Here is a 19346-nt window from a genome sequence, read left to right as displayed (position 1 = left end):
ACAGTCAAGATATAGGATAGTTCTATTACCCCAACAAATTCCTCTATACCCCTTTGTAGTTAATCCCTACTCTCACCCCCACCTTCTGGCAACCACTGATCTGTTTTCAGTTCCTATACTTTTTGTTTCTCCCCAATGTCATATAAATGGAGTTATGTATTATATTGCCTTTGAATTTGGCTTCTTTCACTTAACATAATACATTTAACACTCATCTATGTTACGTGTATCAATAGGGCCCCTCTGCCCAAAACACATCCTTTTTAATTGCTAAATACTATTCCATAATGTGGATTTGCCATAGTTTGTGCATCCATCCACCATTTGAAGGACATTTGGGTTCTTTACAAGTTTTGCTGATTATGAGTAAAGCTGCAATGAAAAATTATGTACAAGTTTTTCTGTGAACATAGTTTTTCCTGTAGGTTAACTATCTAGTTGAGATTGCTGGGTTCTTTGGAAAGTGTTATTTTTGACTTCATAAGAACTGCCAAATTGCTTTCAAAACTGGCTATACATTACATTCTCACCAGCCAAATGCATAACAATTCCAGTTGTTCCACATGTGGCCAACTCTTGGGTACTGTCAGTTGTATTAGTTTTAGCAATTTTAGAATGTGCTGTGGTATCTCATTGTGGTTTTAACTTGCATTTCCCTAATGACTAATGACGTTGAGCATCTTTTTATCTGTTTTTGCCATCCACATATTTTCTTTGGTAAATGCCTGTTTGGCCCCCTTTTCACTATGGTGTTTACTTACTACTGAGCTTTGAGAGTTCTTTATATATTCTAGATATCATCCCTTATCAGATATGTGATTTGCAAATTATTTTTTCCCAGTCTGTGGGTTGTCTTTTCATTCTCTTAACCATGTTAAAGAACAAAAATTCTTAATTTTGACAAAGTCAAATTTCTATTGTTTTCTTTAGTGGGCTTGTTTCTGTTGTCACATCTAAGTAATCTTTGCCTAACCCAAGTTGTGATGCTATTTTTTCTCCAAAGTTTTCTTCTACGGATTTCATAGCTCTAGGTTTTATATTTAGGTCTGTGATATATTTTAACTTAAATTTTACAGACAGTATGAAGTGCTGTTTGAGGTTCATGTTTTTTGCATAAGGATACCCAAACATTGTATATGGAGAGTCAATAATTGACTACCCCTTTTTCATTTAATTGCCTGTGTGCCTTTGTCAAAAATCAATTGATCATATATGTGTGGGTCTATTTCTGGACTCTTTTTGTCCCATTGACCTAAAGTTCTAGCCTTTCTACAATACCACACTATACTGGCTACTATATTTTTTAAATAATTCTGCAAATTAGGCAAGTTGATTCATCCAAATTCGTTCTTCACTATAAAAATTGTTTCGGTTATTCTAGTTCTTTTGATTTTCCATATAAACTTAGCATCAACCTGTCAATAAATACAAAAGATCTCACTAGGATTTTGATTGGAACTGCACTGAATTTATGGATTAGTTGGGGGGGATTTGGCATCTTGATAACAGTGACTCTTCTGACCCATGAACATGGCATATCCCTCCACTTATCTAGGTTTTCGTTGATTTCTTTCATTAGTGTTTTGCAGTTTTCAGGAAACAGATCATGTACATATTTTATAAGATTTATACCTAAGTATTTCATGGTTCTAGTGCTATTATAAATGGGAGTTTTTATTTCAATATGTTCTGTAGCTCTTTTTTGATACATGCTTTACACACCAAAGGTAGTTTTTAACTGTCCTAAATCTACAAGCGGATTTTTAAGTAAAGTTACAATAAAGCATTATATTAGTTTCCTGTTTTTGCTGTAAAAAATGACCATAACTTAGTGGCTTAAAATAACACAAATTCATTCTTTTGTTGTTCTAGAAATCAGAAGTCTAAAAGTCAATGTGTTGGCAGTTCCTTCTGTAAGCTTCAGGGAAGAATCCCTTTCCTTGCCTTTTCTAGCTTCTGGAGGCTGTCTGTATTCCTTGGCTCATGGCTCCTTTCTTGCATCACTATAATCTCTTACTTCCATTGCCACATATTCTACTGCACTGCAGTCAAATCTCCCTTTTTCTTCTTCTAACAACAATCACATGTGATCATATTTAGGACCCACCTGGATAATCCAGGATAATCTCCACACCTCAAAATCCTTAACTTAATTTCATCTGCAAGGTCCTTTCTGCCATATAAGGTAATATTTACAGGTTCCAGGGATTAAAACCTAGATATCTATGGGGGCCAATGGTCATTTTTCAGTCTACCTCCAGCATCAAATAGATTTAAAAAAGTCATAAGAATTATAAATTCTAATGAAAAGCATACTTTGGAAGAAAATTCAGTTTCAATGATAATTTAGTAGCATTGCTTTAAAACAAACAACATTTAAAAGTCATAAATGCACCTTGTCTCCTTGTTTCAGTGTACGTAGTTGAAGCCTTCCAATAGCTTTTTTAGCATCTGCCTTTAATTGTCTCTGTAATATAAATAGCAGGTATTAGAAAAAAAACTATTTTTAAAAGGAATAGGATGAAAAAGTTAGAGAGGATTAATAAATATTTATTAGGTACAAGTCAATGTATATATGAATTTTTAAAGATCTAATTTAACCATAATAAGTGTCCCATTTATCTGCTATAAGGCAGAATTTTTAAATTAACTAAAATTTTTCACTTATGTTTCCCTACAATCTTAAATATTAAATAGTACCTTTGGGCTATAATAACAAAGCTACTATCCCAAATAGATTCAGATGCTATGAATTTTCCATGCAATTTTCCTATTTTGAACCTTTGAGAATCTTAAAATGCATCTTTCCTCATTTCTTTTTTGAATTGTATCTTGTTTGGTAGAAAATCCACAGGATTTGGATTAAAATGGACCTAGTTTTGAAATCTGTGTTTGCCACTTACTAAATAAATAATCCTGGACAGGTAATTAAATTGTTGAACTTATTTACTTACCTATAAATTGGGGATAACACCAATCCATACAGTGTTATTTTGCATTAGTGCAGAAAAACTGCTGTTTATAACTACTACTGCTTTTTAAGGAGGGTAGATTCTGAAAGTAGTAAGCCTTTCTTATTTCACTGAACATATATTTACATCAGTCTGGATATGAAAATGCAAGCCTAAGGCTCATTTTGTAAATAAGGACTAAAATATGCATAATTGGATCAGAAGTTTAGTTGGGGGATTCAAGATGGTGGCGTAGGAAGATTCTGAACTCACCTCCTACCACAGACACAACAAATTAGTTGTACAACATATGGAATACTTTCCGCTGAAAAAGAGCTGAAAACTGGATAAACAGAGCCTCCACAACAAAGGATAAAAAAAAAACACCATCAAAATGGGTGACAGCGGCAGAGACATAGTCTTACCAAAATAAATAAATAAATAAATAAAACAAAACCCACCCCAGATACAGCAATCCACAATGGAGAAGGATCTCAAAAATATGGAACTTTTCCCTAAGAAACAAGGGTTTTGTGTTTCACATCAGGCACCCCTTCCCCTATATCTTGCATAAGCAAGATAAGCCCCCAAAATGCTTGGCTTTGAAAACCAACTAGGATTAGTTCCAGAATTTTAAGAAGAGAATCTCCTCTCAAAAGGCTCATGTACTGATTCAATCACCACCAGGCCCAGTGTAAAAGATACCAGTTTGAAGTGTCTGCCAGAGGGCCAGAAACTTGTTGGGACTCTATCAGGGGACAGAAACATAGACAAGTGCCATTTTTGATAATTCATTATAAGTTGTTAATGCTGGTACTGGCAGTGACAATTTCGAACTCTTTCTCTAGCCTGTTGGTGCCAGAAGGTACACCCCCCTGGGGGCTCACCCACCCCCAGAGCTATTGCCCCACCAAAGCAGGCAGTAATGCACAGTTCACAGAGGGGTCATCCTTTGAGGGGCTGGTGCAGGTGTGGCCCAAGGTCATAGCACTTCTGAGCTCTATGGGAGCTCTCAGCTCTTACACAAAGCTGTTCCTTCGAGGTTTGCAGAGGGAGCTGATTTACCTAATACATAGAAATAAATGCAGAGCTTCAGGCAAAATGAGAGGACTGAACAAGGTCCAGAAACCCCAAGGAATTGCAAATAAGAGGAACCCAAAGAGATCCACGCCAAGAAACACTATAATTCAAATGGTAAAAGTTAAGCAGACAATCTTAAGAGCACCAAGAGAAAAACAGTTTGCTACCTACAGGGGAAATCCTATAAGTCTACCAGGAAATTTTTTACCAGAAACTTTCAAGCCAGACAGGAGTGGTATGACATATTTAAGTGCTGGAAGTAAAAAAAAAAATTCCAAACAAGAATTCTCTATCCAGAAATGTCATCATTCAGAATTGAAGGGGAGATTAAAGAGTTTTCCAGATAAGTAAAAAACTGAACACATTCATGACCATTAATTCAGCCTTCTAAGAAATGGAAAATTTGCAAAAATAAAAACTGCACTGGAAAAGGTAAATATATAGTAAAGATAGTGGATTAATCACTTATAAAGAAAGTGCAAGATTAATTAATAGCCATTAGTAGTAAATTTAACTAAAACTATATAGTACTATAATAATTACTACAATTATTAATAAGTAGTAAGTAAATAATTATTATAGTCAATTATTTAAGGGCTGCATAAAACAGAACGATATAAAATGTGATATTAAAGATAAAATGTGGGTGGGACAAAAATGTTTTGGAATATGTTCAAATTTAAGTTCTTATCAATTTGAAATCAATCATTACATACATATTATATGTAAGCATCATGGTAACCACAAGGCAAAAACTTTAGTAAATACACAAAATAAAAAAGAAATCTAAACGTAACACTAAAGAAATCCATTGAACCACAAAGGAAGGGATGCCTGGGTGGTTCAGGCAGTTGAGCATCTGCCTTTCAGCTCACGATGTGATCCCTGGTCCAGAGATTGAGTCCTGCATTGGGCTCCCTAGAGGGAGCCTGCTTCTCCCTCTGCCTATGTCTTTTCCTCTGTGTGTCTCTCATGAATGAATAAATAAAATCTTAAAAAAAACACAAAGGAAGAGAAAGAGAAGAAAGGAAGGAAAGAAACTACCAAAAACTCCAGAAAACAAGTAACAAAATGGCAGTAAGTACACACCTATCAATAATTACTTTAAATGAGAAGATGTGGTATATATATATATACAATGGAATATTATTCAGCCATTAGGAACAACAAATACCTACCATTTGCTTCAACGTAGATGGAACTGGAGGGTATTATGCTGAGTGAAGTAAGTCAATCAGAGAAGGACAAACATTATATGGTTTCATTCATTCGGGGAATATAAAAAATAGTGAAAGGGATTAAAGGGGAAAGGAGAGAAAATGAGTGGGAAATATCAGAGAGGGTGACAGAAAATGAGAGACACCTAACTCTGGGAAACGAACAAGGGTTAGTGGAAGGGAATGTGGGTGGGGAGATGGGGTGACTGGGTGATGGGCAATGAGGGGGGCACTTGATGGGATGAGCACTGGGTGTTATACTATATGTTTGTAAATCGAACTCCTATAAAAAAATACAAAGAAACAAACACATAAATAAATAAATAAATAAAATAAAAATTACTTTATATGTAAATGGACTAGATTCTCCAAATCAAAAGGCACAGAGTGAGTGAATGGATCAAAAAAGACCCAACGTTATGCTGCCTACAAGAAACTTTGAAAGTAAAGACACAGAGGCTGAAAGTGAAGGGATAAACATATTCTATGTAAATGGAAACAAAAACAAAGATGGTATAGCTATACTCATATCAGATGAAAACAAAGATTGTAATAAAGGACAAAGAAAGGCATTACATAATGATAAAGGAGTCAATCCAGCTAGAAGATAAAACATTTACAAATATATATGTACCCATATACATATGTGGGTGAGGAGCACCAGCACATATAAAGCAAATATTAACAGACCTGAAGGGAGAAATTGACAGCAATAAAATAATAGTAGAGGACTTTAACATTCCATTTACATCAAGATAAATCATCCAGACAGAAAATCAGTAAGGAAACATCAGCCTTAAACAACACATTAGATCATATGGGGTTGATAGATATATATAGAACATCCCATCAAAATGCAGAATACACATTCTTCTCAAGTGCATATAAAATAGTCTCCAGGATAGATTACATGTTACAGCACAAAACAAGTCTTAAATTCAAGAAGACTGAAATCACATCAAGCATCTTTTCCAACCATGAGGGTATAAAAACTAGAAATCAAAGAAAAGTGTAAAAAGACACAAAAAATGTAGAAATGTAACATGCTACTGAACAACCAATGAGTCACTGACAAAAAAAAAAAAAAAGAAATAAAAAAAATACCTAGAGACAAATGAAAATAGAAATACAACATACAAAAACCTGTGTGATGCAACAAAACTGTTCTAAGGAAATTCATAGTAATATAGGCCTGCCTCAAAAAACAAGAAAAACCTCAAATAAACAATATGACTTTACATCTTAAAGAAATAATAAAGATACAGTGGAAATAAATGAAACAGAGACTAAAAAGATAGTAGAAAAGATCAATAAAACGGAGAGCTAGTTCTCTGAAAAGATACACAAATTTGATAAACCTTTAGCTACACTAACCAAGAAAAAGAGGCCTCAAGTAAACAAAATCAGAAATGAAAGAGAATTTACAACTGATACTACACAAATACAAATATCATAAGAAACTACTACAATTATATGCTAACAAGTTGGACAACCTAGAAGAAATGAATAAATTCCAAGTAACACACCACCTTCCAAGTATGATTATTAAGAAATAGAATATCTGAATAGACCAATTTCTACTAAGGAGATTAAATCAGTAATGAAAAACCTCCCAACAAACCAAAGCCCAGGACCAGATGGTTTCACTGGTGAATTCAATCAAACATCCAAAGGATATTTAACACCTGTGCTTCTCAAACTCTTCCAATAATTGAAGAGGAAGGAACATTTCCAAACTCATTTGATAAGGCCAGCATTACCCTGATACCAAAGCCAGGCAAGGACACCACATAGAAAATTATAGGCCAATATCTCTGATAAACACAGATGCAAAACTCCTCAACAAAATATTAGCAAACTGAATTCAATAATACATTAAAAGGATCATGAAACACAATCAAGTAGGACTTATTTCAGGGATACAAGGATGGCTCAATATCTGCAAATCAATCAACCCAATATACCACACTAATAAAATGAAGGATAGGGGCACCTGGGTGGCTCAGTCAGTTAAGCTCTGCCTTTGGCCCAGGTCATGATTTTGGGGTACTAGGATCAAGCTCCGTATTGGGCTCCCTGCTCAGTGGGGAGTCTGTTTCTCCCTCTCCCTCTGTCTGCCCCTCCCCTCCACCTGTGCTCTCTTAACTAAATAAATAAAATCTTTAAAAAATAAAATAAAGGATAAAAATCCTATTATTATCTCAGTGGATGCAGAAAAAGTACTGACAGAATTCAACTTCTATTTATGATAAAAACTCTCCACAAAGTGGGTATAGAAGGAATGTACCTCAATATAATAAAGGTCATTTATGACAAACACAGAGCTAACATCATATTTAATGGTGAAAAAAACAAAAACTTTTCTTCTAAAATCAGGAACAAGGCAAGGATGCCCACTCCTGTCACTTCTATTCAACATAGTATTGGATGTCCTAGCCACAGCAATAAGGTAAGAAAATGGAATAAGATGCATCCAAATAGGAATGGAAGAAGTAAAACCATAGATGACATGATTCTGTCTATATAAAACTCTGAAGTTTCCATCAAAAACTGTTATAATAAATGAATTCAATAAAGTTGTAAAATGCAAAATCAATATACAGAGATCTGTTATATTAATAATGAACTATCATAAAGAGAAATTAAGAAAGTAATCCCATTTACAATTATATCAATAATAATAAAATAGCTATGAATAAACTTAACCAAGCAGGTGAAAAACTTGTACACTGAAAACTGTAAGATGAAAGAAGTTGAATAAGACACAAATAAAAGGAAAGATTATCTCATGCTCATGGATTGGAAGAATATTGCTAAAATGATCATACTATCCAAAGCAATCTACAGATTCCATGCAATCCCTACCAAAATTCCAATGGCATTTTTCACAGAACTAGAATAATTCTAAAGTTTGTATGGAACCACAAAAGGTCCCAAACAGCCAGGGCAATCCCGAGATAGAACAACAAACCTGGAGGTATCATGCTCCAAGATTTAAAACTATATTACAAAGCTGTAAAAAAAAAAACAACAAAAAAAAAACAAAAAAAAAAACAAACAAAAAAAACAAAAAAACAAAGCTGTATAGTAATCAAAACAGTATGGTATTGGCATAATGACAGACACAGATCAATAGAACAGAATTTAGAGCTTAGAAACAAATCCATACGTATACAGACAAATTATGACAAAGGCTCCAAGAATATACAATGGAGAAAGGACGGTCTCTTCAATAAATGGTGCTAGGAAAATTCGACAACCATATGCAAAAGAATAAAAACGAGACCATTATCTTACACCATACACAGAAATTAAAATAGATTAAACATTTGAATGTAAGACCTGAAACTGTAAAATTCCTAGAAGAAAACATAGGCAGTAAACTCCTTGACATGGGTCTTAGTGACATTTTTGTGGATCTGATTCCAAGGGCAAGGAAAACAAAAGCAAAAATGAACCAATGGGTCTACATCAAACTACAATGCTTCTGCACAGCAAAGGAAACTACCATGAAAACGAAAAGGCAACCTACTCAATGGGAGAAGATATTTGCAAATCACATATCCAATATAATAGCCAAAATAAAGTTAATAGCCAAAATAAAGAAAAAAAAAAAACTCTTACAATTCAACAATATAAAACCCAAACAATCCAATTTAATAAGGGGCCAGAGGGTCTAAATAGACATTTTTCCAAAGAAGACATAAAGATGGCCAATAGGCACATGAAAAGACATTCAACATCACTAATTATTAGGAAAATGCAAATCAAAGCCACAATGAAATACCACCTCACACCTCTTAGAATAGCTATTACCAAAAAGATAAGAAATAACAAATGTTGGATAGGACGCGGGAATGTAAGTTGGTATAGCCACTAGAAAAACAGTATGGAGGTTCCTCAAAAAATTAAGAATAGGGGCACGTGGATGGCTCAGTCAGTTGAGCACCTAACTCTTGGTTTTGGCTCAGGTCAGGATCTCAGGACTGTGAGATTGAGCCCTGTGTCAGACTCCACTTAGCTCATGGTCTGCTTGAGATTTTCTCTTTACCTCTCATTCTGCCCTCCCCTCTCTAAAATAAAATAAATAAAATCTTTTAAAAAAATAAGAATAAAAAAATTAAGAATAGATCTATCATATGATCTAGCTGTTCCATTTCTGGGTCTTTCTGAAAAGAATACAAAATCATTAATTCAAAAAGATACATGCATCCCTATCTTCATTGCCACCTTATTTACAATAGCCAAGATATGGAAACAATCTAAATGTCTATCAGTAGATGAATGGATGAAGAGTAAGTGGTATGCACAGACACATACAGACATAGAGGAATACTATTCATCCATAAAGAATGAAATCTTGCCACTTGTGATAACATGGATGGACCTTGAGAACATTATGCTAAGTGAAATAAGTTAGGCAGAGAAAGACAAATACCCTAAGAGCTCACTCAGATATGGAATCTAAAAAAAAGCAAACAAAATAATATAAAAACAAACTAATCGATACAAAGAACACACTTACGGTCATCAGAGTGGAAGGGATTAGGCAAGATGGGTAAAGGCAGTCAAGTGAATGGTGATGGACGGTAACTAGACTTTCATTAGTGATCATTTTGCAGTGCATACAGATGTCAAATTGTGTTATGCACCTAAAAGTCAATGTTATATACCAATTTTGCCTCAATAATAATAATACAAGAAGTGACTTTGGGGTTTAGGAGGACATCTAAGAGGTTAGGGAAAGGTGAGAAAGAATCAATAAAGGACGGTCTCTCTGTGGGGGAACTGGCCAAATGGAAAAAAATCCCAGGTGGTATGAGATATTGTTAATTTAAAATTATCTGTAACGCTGCAAATAAATCCTTCCTTCCCTTTCAGTAAAATCTATCACACACACACACAAATGCCACAAGTGAATATAATATATGTGTAAATTGAAGAAAAGGCTAGCTTTCACACTTGGACATGGATGCTGTTTGGCATAGAGACACAGGATGTGCAGCATGGCAAAATGATAAGCCAACCTCCTATTTGGTACTGTAATATGAACTTAGAGAAAATTCAGCAAACTCTAGGCACTCAGAACCAGAGGTTATTGTGAATATGTACCTCCATCCCCAGCAGGAAAACCTCCAGCTGATATGAAGAACATGTGAAAATTAGAGATAATGTAAGTAAAGTATCCAGCATAATATCTGTCATATAGCAGATATTCAGTAAAATGTTTATTAAATCAAAATATAAACTACTATTCATCAATAAGCATAACAAGTCCTTGTAACATGTTTATACACATCTGTAACAAATATATTTTGGAAGGGAATAATCAATGAGTATAGGTATATGAGAAAATTCTTTAATGTCCAAACCTGCCTCCTACCTAAGATACCATTTTGTGAAAAGTACTTGGCTTAATGCCAGGGAGATTACTAATCAAACCATTTCTTTGCTGTCCCAGGAGCAGCAGAAACTTTTTAGATTGTTACCTGACTAGAGATATAGATTAATAGAAAGTTTTAATAGGAAGGCCTAGCTAGTCCTTTTTTTTTTTTTTTTTTTTTTTTTTTTCTAGCTAGTCCTTTGAAGAAGAGATGCTAATTGAGACCCTTCCACTCCCACTTTGGGACTTAATTGTGAGTTAACTCAAAAGGGCAATTCGATGGTACTTTATTTTATGCACACATATTTTCTGTTACTTACATCATACGTAAATAACAGAGGAACAGTGAAAGGAAGGAAGTCTACATTTAGGACTTAAGAGTTGGAAAAACTCTTAGAAATCACCTAGCCTAAAAAAAAAAAAAAAAAAAAAAAAAAAAAGAGGGGTAACACCAGAGGCGCAGCGGTTTAGCGCCGCCTGCAGCCCAGGGCGTGATCCTGGAGACCCTGGATAAAGTCCCACTCGGGCTCTCTGCGTGGAGCCTGCTTCTCCCTCTGTCTGTATCTCTGCCTCTCTCTCTGTGTGTGTCTCTATGAATAAATAAATAAAGTTTAAAAAAAAAAGAAAGAAAAAAAGAAAAAAAAAGAAACCACCTAGCCAGATATCTAAACTGACGATAAGAAAACTGATGCCTGGGATCCCTGGGTGGCGCAGCGGTTTGGCGCCTGCCTTTGGCCCAGGGCGCGATCCTGGAGACCGGGATTGAATCCCACGTCAGGCTCCCGGTGCATGGAGCCTGCTTCTCCCTCTGCCTATGTCTCTGCCTCTCTCTCTCTCTCTCTATGACTACATAAATTAAAAAAATAAAAAAAAAATTAAAAAAAAAAAACTGATGCCTACAGTAGAAGAGGGCCTTGCTCAAAATCTCGGAGTTGGCTAGCTCTAAATGTAATTTCCAAGTCTATGCTTATGAGAATAGTACTCACATTAAGATCAATGCAAAAAAAAAAAAAAAAAGCCGGAAGGATATAAAACTACAGGGCAAAATCCAAGATGCCAGAAGATTTGAAGGATCTCTAAAAGACTTGCATCATAGTATAAAGCAATGTTTAACGAAGCAGCTTTGGAATTTAAAAAAAAAAAGTCCTTTAATAGGAAATTCAGATATTTCCAATAACTCCTACTGAGCTTTTATAAAGGAAAGCATATTCTTTTTTAAAAAATATTTTATTTATTTATTCATGAGAGACACAGAGAGACAGAAAGGCAGAGACATAGGCAGAGGGAGAAGCAGGCTCCATGCAGGAAGCCCCATGTGGGAGTCGATCCTGGAACTCTGGGATCATACCCTGAGCCAAAGGCAGGCACTCAACCTCTGAGCCACCTAGATGTCCCAAAGCCATATTCTTTAAACATGGATGAAAGACCCATGATTTTGGTAAGAAGTACAAACTGTGTTGTTAGAGCTTGAATGAAGGTCTCTCACAATACTGCCATTAGTACTCAAAATCACATTGACAGCAAGAGTTTCCAAGGTGCATTCATTCCTCTAAAAACTGAAATATGAGAACAACATGAAGATTAAGCAGTTTATATTAAATACATATGTTTAGATATGTTACTTAAATCAAATTTATGGATGCCCAAATATGCCTCCACATTTAAAGATAATGTGTCCCAAAGCAAAGTGTAATTGGTGTTTAACTCCTTAAAAACAACTTCAAGCATTTATCTAGTTTGTTACACAAATTATACTGGACACTTCTTCGATGCCTTTCCACCATTTCAGAATTCCCTCCTACCTTATAAATTCCAATAGCACATTGTTTCTACCTCTTTTATAAAGATTTTACTTGAGAAGGAGAGAGACCACAAGTGGGGGGAGGGGCAGAGGGAGAGGAATAAGCAGATGACCCACTGAGCAGGGAGCCTGATGCAGGGTCCTGGGATCATGACCTGAGCTGAAGGCAGACACTTAACCCACTGAGCCACCCAGGTGCCACTATACTTCTTATCATATTCTGTTACTGTACTATTCATGTGTCTTTCTCTCCTACTGCAAGTAACTGGAAGACTGGGCCTTAACCATTTTTAAAAATTTTCCATAGAGCCTAGTAGTTCCTCAAAAAATAGCTTCTGAATTTAGAAATTAAAACAATTTCATGATTTTCTCATCAAAGTCACAGTTGTACTCATTAAAAGCCTCTACTCCACTAAATTTGGGGAAAGAAAAGTTTAGGGAACAGGTATCGGCCCCCCACCGTGGTCAGGTTCAACCCTAAGCTTTTATACACATGTGTCATCTTGTTTAATCATTAACAACCTTATGGAATAGGTATTTTAATATCCAAGTTTTGTAGACAAGAAAAGGTTCAGAAGCTTGACTAAAGTCCAGGCAGCTGGTTAGTTGCAGAGCTGTGATTCAATTCAAGCTCAGGTTCTATCTGGCTTTAAAAGCCCAGGATCTCTCCACTATAGTACACTGCCTCCATTGTGTAATAGCAGAGAAGCATTTAAAAGGCTTCACATTCTTTGTGAAGAAGATGAATGAAAGAAATAAGAAAAAAACCAAAAACCTCAAAATCAGCTATTATCCAATCTTCAAATACTTCCTAAATTCACTACTTACTGTGATTTGGGGAACTCTTTTAAGCAACTCTTCATACCAACAGACTCTCCCTGCCTCCTCTCCAATCCAAAAGATACCTGGTATAAGAATATTTGGCAACAGAATTGAAGACTAATTCAAAAAAGCTTGGTTGTCAGCCAGCTTTTTTAACAGAAGCTTAATGTCATTAATCTATTCAAAAGCTGTGATCATTCTAGTCACTGAAAAATCTCGGCTATATAGTTTTCTTAGTTCTGAGCAAGACTTTATTTGGGCTGAAAATGAAAAGTCAAGCCAATTCTTAATACTATATGACAATGTTCAATTTGTAAATTATAAATTCAAAGAAAGGTATTCTACCTAGTTTATTGGTGTATTTACATCTAAGTATGCAAAATAAATGTTCCAGGCTGGTGATTTGTCAGCCTGGTTTTTGGTCCCAAGGCATTCATTCAGCTTTGAAACCCACATGAATAACACTAGGCAGGGAGTCAAACCTAATTACTTGATTGGGGGGGCAGGGTGTGCAAAAGAAAGAAAGGAGCGTGGATATAAGCAAATCCAGATTTTCTGGCTTTAACACATCTCTTCTTTTAAAATTTTTTCTTCTTTTTCAAATTTTTTTAAAAAATTTGACTCAATTTATAGAACAGAATCAAGAATTATGGTAACAAGATTCTTTTCCTTGGATCTATTCCTGTTGTGAACAAAATCAATGTCTAAGTCATGTGGCTGTTCAGATATATGAAAACTGAAAGAAATCTTTTTTTTTTCAATAAAAACCTATGCATAATATTTTAATGAAGCATTCCTAAAGGAAAGAGGAGGTACAGGCTATAAAAAATGTTCCCCCTAAGTCTAAGGACCTACAGAGAGGGGGATAAATAGGAGTACAGACTTCCTGCCTGAAGGTGATCACTGTGAATGGTGTGAGGAAATGCACACTAGAAGGAAGAGCTTGAGGGAAGGGGGAATTTGACCCTGTAGATAAGTTATGACTCAGATTATTGTGTTTTTCAAAAAAGACAATCAAAACCTTTAGAATTAGTGATGTAAATATAAGATTAGAATAAGCAAATATAAAAAAAATCATGAGACCCATTATAAGAGCTTCCTTTTGTTCAATGAGAGTCAGAGAAAGACTATAAAAACTAGGTCCTACTAGGAGACTAATTTGTTTGATCTGCCCTTCTTATCTAAGAGCCAAAATAATGGTTTTGTAAAAGGCTCTAATAAGTCTCAAATTTGGGCAGGAACAGATACATACATACAAATATACCCACCACAAGTATATATGGACAGTGGTACAGTATGCAAACACCTGATAAGTCTTCCAGTTAATTTCATGTACTAGGGGAGAAAACCTAACATAACCAGAAACATTTCAAGTATTTTTAGTCATGCTTTAAATTCAAGGACAGGGCGCCTGGGTGGCTCTGTCAGTTAAGCATCTGCCTTCGGCCCACATCATGATCCTGGGGTCCTGGGATGGAGCCCTGCATGGGGCTCCCTGCTCAGCAGGGAGTCTGCTTTTTCCTCTCCCTCTGCCTGCCACTACTCCTACTTGTGCTCTGTCAAATAAATAAATTCTTTTTTAAAAAAAACCTCAAGGACAAATTTTAAGATATTAATGTAGCTTAGTTCTTTCTCATGTGAGACCACCAAGGAATGCTATCTCTTTGGTAGCAAATTACAAAGACACATGTGGCATATCTTTGCCCAGGGAACCAGTTTGAGTCTTAGGGTCTGAGGCTCAGATGGGTCAATATGTAATCCTGCTAGCAACTGGCCATACTTCCTGAAACTCAGGACCCCAACAATGAAAATAGGTGCATATCATCAGGCTTTACTGTAGTACCAAGCACCATGACAAGCTGGTACAACATGGTCTACCGCTCCAGGTGTACATAACAAAATCATCAAAAACTAACATAAAGAACACTTTGTGGGCCACATTCCCAGGGTTGACCAAAGGCCAGTCACAGTTCCCTTGGAGACTGGAAAGGAGTAAGCAACTAGATCAACTATGCTATCTTTCTTCACAACCCATCTCCTAGCTCTCTTTTCTTTTTTAAAGTAGGTTCCACACCCAGCATGGAGCCCAACATGGGGCTTGAACTCATGACATGTGAGATCAAGATCTGAGCTGAGATCGAGTTGGACCCTTAACCAACTGAGCCACCTGGGTGCCTCCTACCCCCCATCTCTTGATCAAGGTCTTTTTTAACAACAAAGAGTCATAGTTATTTGGACTTCTGCAGCTAGTACAGCATTTATATACATAAGGGGCAGTCAGAGCAACATAATACCTAATACTTGCAGAAGCCAATGAAGGGTGCACATAGGCTTCTTTCAATCTGTAAGACCATTTCAAACATCTTTATATTGATATATCAGTGTAATTATGTTTACTCCCTTATTCTAGGACTACTTGAACTTTGTGATAAACATGTGTAGAGCCATTTAATATGGTAATGGAACTAAATCTAATTCTTCCTTGGGCCAATCACTCTCCATTGGTATCATATGCTTTGGAGGTTTTAGTTCAGTTTCAGTTTTGACTATCACATGATTTATTTATATAAGGAGGTTGAATTTTGCCAACAATACTAGTATTATACCATATCACAATATGATTATGATACAGTTTGGTTACAAAATAAATCAAGGAAGTATCACAAAAGTGTTTATGAAAACTTCCTAGAAGAATTTTTTTTGCCCACATACTAGATATTATTACAGACAAGTGTTATTGCCAGTGAGGATGACTCTTGTCTTTTCTGGATTCCATGTTAGTTGAGGGCAAAACCAATCATTTGGCTCAATTTACACTATTAAACAGTCATAGATTCCCATTGACTGTGGTATAGGAAGGCCATCTCCCCTCCATGAGGAATATATGGGTATCATTCAATATTGTTCCTACTAGCTTGTCTTATTTTGGTCCGTCTCTTTGCCCAAGATAAGTTAGAGATCAGCAATGTAAATTACAATTTCACTCAAAAACTTTCCACAAGTTTGGGGATCTTCATGTGTCTCAAAGATGCTCTCCCTGAGCTTCCACAGTGAAAAATGGAAGGCCATTATCCCATGGGTACTTGGGCCTCCATTTGTAGTAAAATAGTTAACAGACCCTGTTGTGTCAAATATATGCTCTTTGGGCAGCCCTGGTAGCTCAGCGGTTTAGCGCCGCCCGTCAGCCCGGGGTGTGATCCTAGAGACCCAGGATCAAGTCCCATGTTGGGCTCCCTGCATGGAGCCTGCTTCTCCCTCTGCCTGTGTCTCTGCGCCTCTCTCTCTCTCTCTCTCTCTCTCTCTCTCTCTCTCTCTGTGTGTGTGTGTGTGTGTGTGCCTCTCATGAATAAATAAATAAAATCTTAAAAAAACACAAATATATGCTCTTTCCCAATGCTGAGTGCTAACACTCTCTAGCATTATGCATTGGGTCTGTGTGCCCATATTATCAAGGCTTTATCATCTTTCCAAATGGATTCCCATTTTCCCCCCTCCTGCCAGATGATTCCTTCCAATGTGTCTATTTCAAAGAGTAAATTCTTTCCTTCTGAAAGTCACTCCTCCTTAAAAGTTAATTCAGCTTCTTCCATTATACCTAGGTCAGCTTCCATTTCACCTAGAGCCCTCTTTTATTTCACTAGCTAATGTTCAATCCAACACATGCCTTGTTGCCACTGAATATTAACTGCTTAAGTACAGTTAGGATATATGGCCTATACCCCCAAATTCTGGGTGTCTCATGCCAGAGTCAAGTGTATAGTGGTCACTGCCAAATTCACTAGTTTGAGCACACCATAACGTTTTCCATAATTTTCCTTGTCTCAGGTTAGGGTTGTTCCCAGTATGGACACAAATCCACCATGAAATGCCTAATATGTCATTTTCATTCACAACCCTTTGACATTTTTCATTTGTTTAAAAGCTTTCCATGCACAGGAATAGGGATGATATGTGTTCTCACACATCATTCTATGACATACAGGCCTGTGGCCACTATGTGATGCCCACTATATTTGGGCATCGTGGTCATCAAAATTCATGGCTACACATTTGTCAGTTTGCCTGACATTCTATCCTATGCATTATAGTAGTTCAGAGGGAAGACATGTCTGAATATTCTAATGAATTCCTAATATTCTAATGAAGGTAAGTTTCCATAACTCAGTTTCATTACTATTTCTACCTGTAAAATGAGAATAATGCAGTTAAGTATTTAGTGATAGTTATATATAACCATCAAGCTCTACCTTTTAATAATAAATAGGAAGTCAGGAAAATTGAGTAACATGTAAATGACATCATAATACCCTCAAATATTAATAAGGAAAAGGGATTACCAGTCATATATTTAATACTTTAGTCACTGAAGGATACACAGATATAGCCCAGTAAGTAGTGAAAGAAGCCCTTTCCAAAGCCTTCTCTAAAAGGTGAGAAGTTTTCATGCTAATTTTCCTTTTTTAAAGATTTTATCTATTTATTTATTTGGGAGAGAAAGAGAGCAAGCACATGGGCAGAGGGGAGGGATGGGGGAAAGAGAACGAGAATCTTATGCAGACTCTGTGCTGAGCATGGAGGCCAACTCAGGGCTCGATCCCATGACTCTGTAATCATGACCTGAGCAGAAATCAAGAGTTGGATGCTTAACTGAGAGCTACCCAGGCACCCTGTGATGCTATTTTTGACCATTTTTACACAAGTTAATGTTCATAAAATATATTACAAACTATGAAAATTACTTGAATGATGAGACCAGAATTATATATTCAATGGAGTTTATGTGACACCAGCCAGTTCTTTATAAACTGTATTACTTTCTGATGGGGTTTAATGCCATGTTAACAGATTTATTATAGTACCTGGAATACAGAAATACATACTGACCACGAACATATACAAACCAAACACTCTGGTTATTGTATCCATAACCTTTAAGTCATACTGGATACCAATTTTTCTCCAACATCAGAGATAAAAACAGTGCAATATATAAATGTCAAATATTAACATACTGTGAAACTACTGAATGGCTTGGCATAAGAATTTTAAACATCCTTTTGACTACAGTTAGTAACAGGCTGAACCTGCCACCAGTGGGATAAGTGGCTTCTCTGAGAGGAACAGAAGTCAATTAACTTTAAACATTGAGATAATCATCACTCATTACAATATACTTGTGTCTAATCTTCTTGAAGGTTTTATAATAAGATTTCAATTTCTAGTCTGTTCCTAAATTCAATTAACTTCAATAGAGAAATCTTCACTGCTCCCCCACACCCAAATAAATTGGGTTCATCTTTGCTTGTTGGAAAAAAGAGTACATAAGTGGCCAGAATTTCATTGCCTTGGGAGGAACTTCTCAGTACATATAAGAATGTATTCCTGCCCTTACTATATGATAAGCTAGAAGCATTAAATCCCTATTGAGCATTCTGGAGAAATAGCACGCCACTCTGCTGTTATGTTGAGAATATTTGAGAAGGAGAGGAGCTAAGAAATGATGGTGGCTTGGCCCAGGATGGAAGCAATAGAACTGGTGAGAAGTAACTGGATTCTGGATATTTAATAAAGGTAGAACCAACAGGATTTGCTGATGGAGGTAATGTTGGGAAGTGAGAGGTAAAAGAGGAACAAAGAATAACTCCAAGATTTCTGGCCTGGTGTCAAGAGAAGTAATTATGCAAAGGGAAACAATAATAGCATGTTTGTGTGCTCACAATAGCAGAAGACAAGGCAGAGGACATAGGACACAGACACAGATGCACATAGATGGGTAGCTGTGGCAGAAGCATGGAGAAGTACTCTTTTGATCACTTCAATTTCCTCAGTGGAATACAATCCAAACCATGAGCAGAGAGTGAAGTTGGAGAAGGTGTTGGAGGTTTAAGGAGAAAGGAACATGTATGATTAGTTACCTGCAAAAGCAGCGGGGGAGGGGGGAACTAAGAAAACAGAGTACAATTGTTTGCAGTATTGAGAGCTCACCCTGAGTCTGTGGTCATAAATTTAAAGGAAGATCAGTCTGTACTGATGTCAGTGTTTTCCTGCTACTTCAAAGTGCAGGCACTGAGTAGGGAGGAAGCAGGATATAA

At 36.2% G+C, this 19346-nt stretch overlaps 1 protein-coding gene across 2 annotated transcripts in view; it reads right to left on the bottom strand.

The window, feature by feature from the left end:
* Positions 1–19346, bottom strand: part of RNF128 (ring finger protein 128) — a 106273-nt gene that overhangs the window by 14057 nt on the left and 72870 nt on the right. For both annotated transcript variants that reach the window (XM_026014885.2, XM_026014884.2), the window contains exon 3: positions 2396–2467. In XM_026014885.2, the coding sequence (XP_025870670.1) occupies positions 2396–2467 (72 nt within the window). The remainder of the gene's footprint in view (positions 1–2395; positions 2468–19346) is intronic.

The sequence above is a fragment of the Vulpes vulpes genome, chromosome X, assembly GCF_048418805.1.
Source record: "Vulpes vulpes isolate BD-2025 chromosome X, VulVul3, whole genome shotgun sequence".
In the NCBI taxonomy this organism is placed as follows: domain Eukaryota; kingdom Metazoa; phylum Chordata; class Mammalia; order Carnivora; family Canidae; genus Vulpes; species Vulpes vulpes.
The sequence above is the reverse complement of the archived record's forward strand: the minus strand, read 5'-3'. Positions and strand labels throughout refer to the sequence as shown.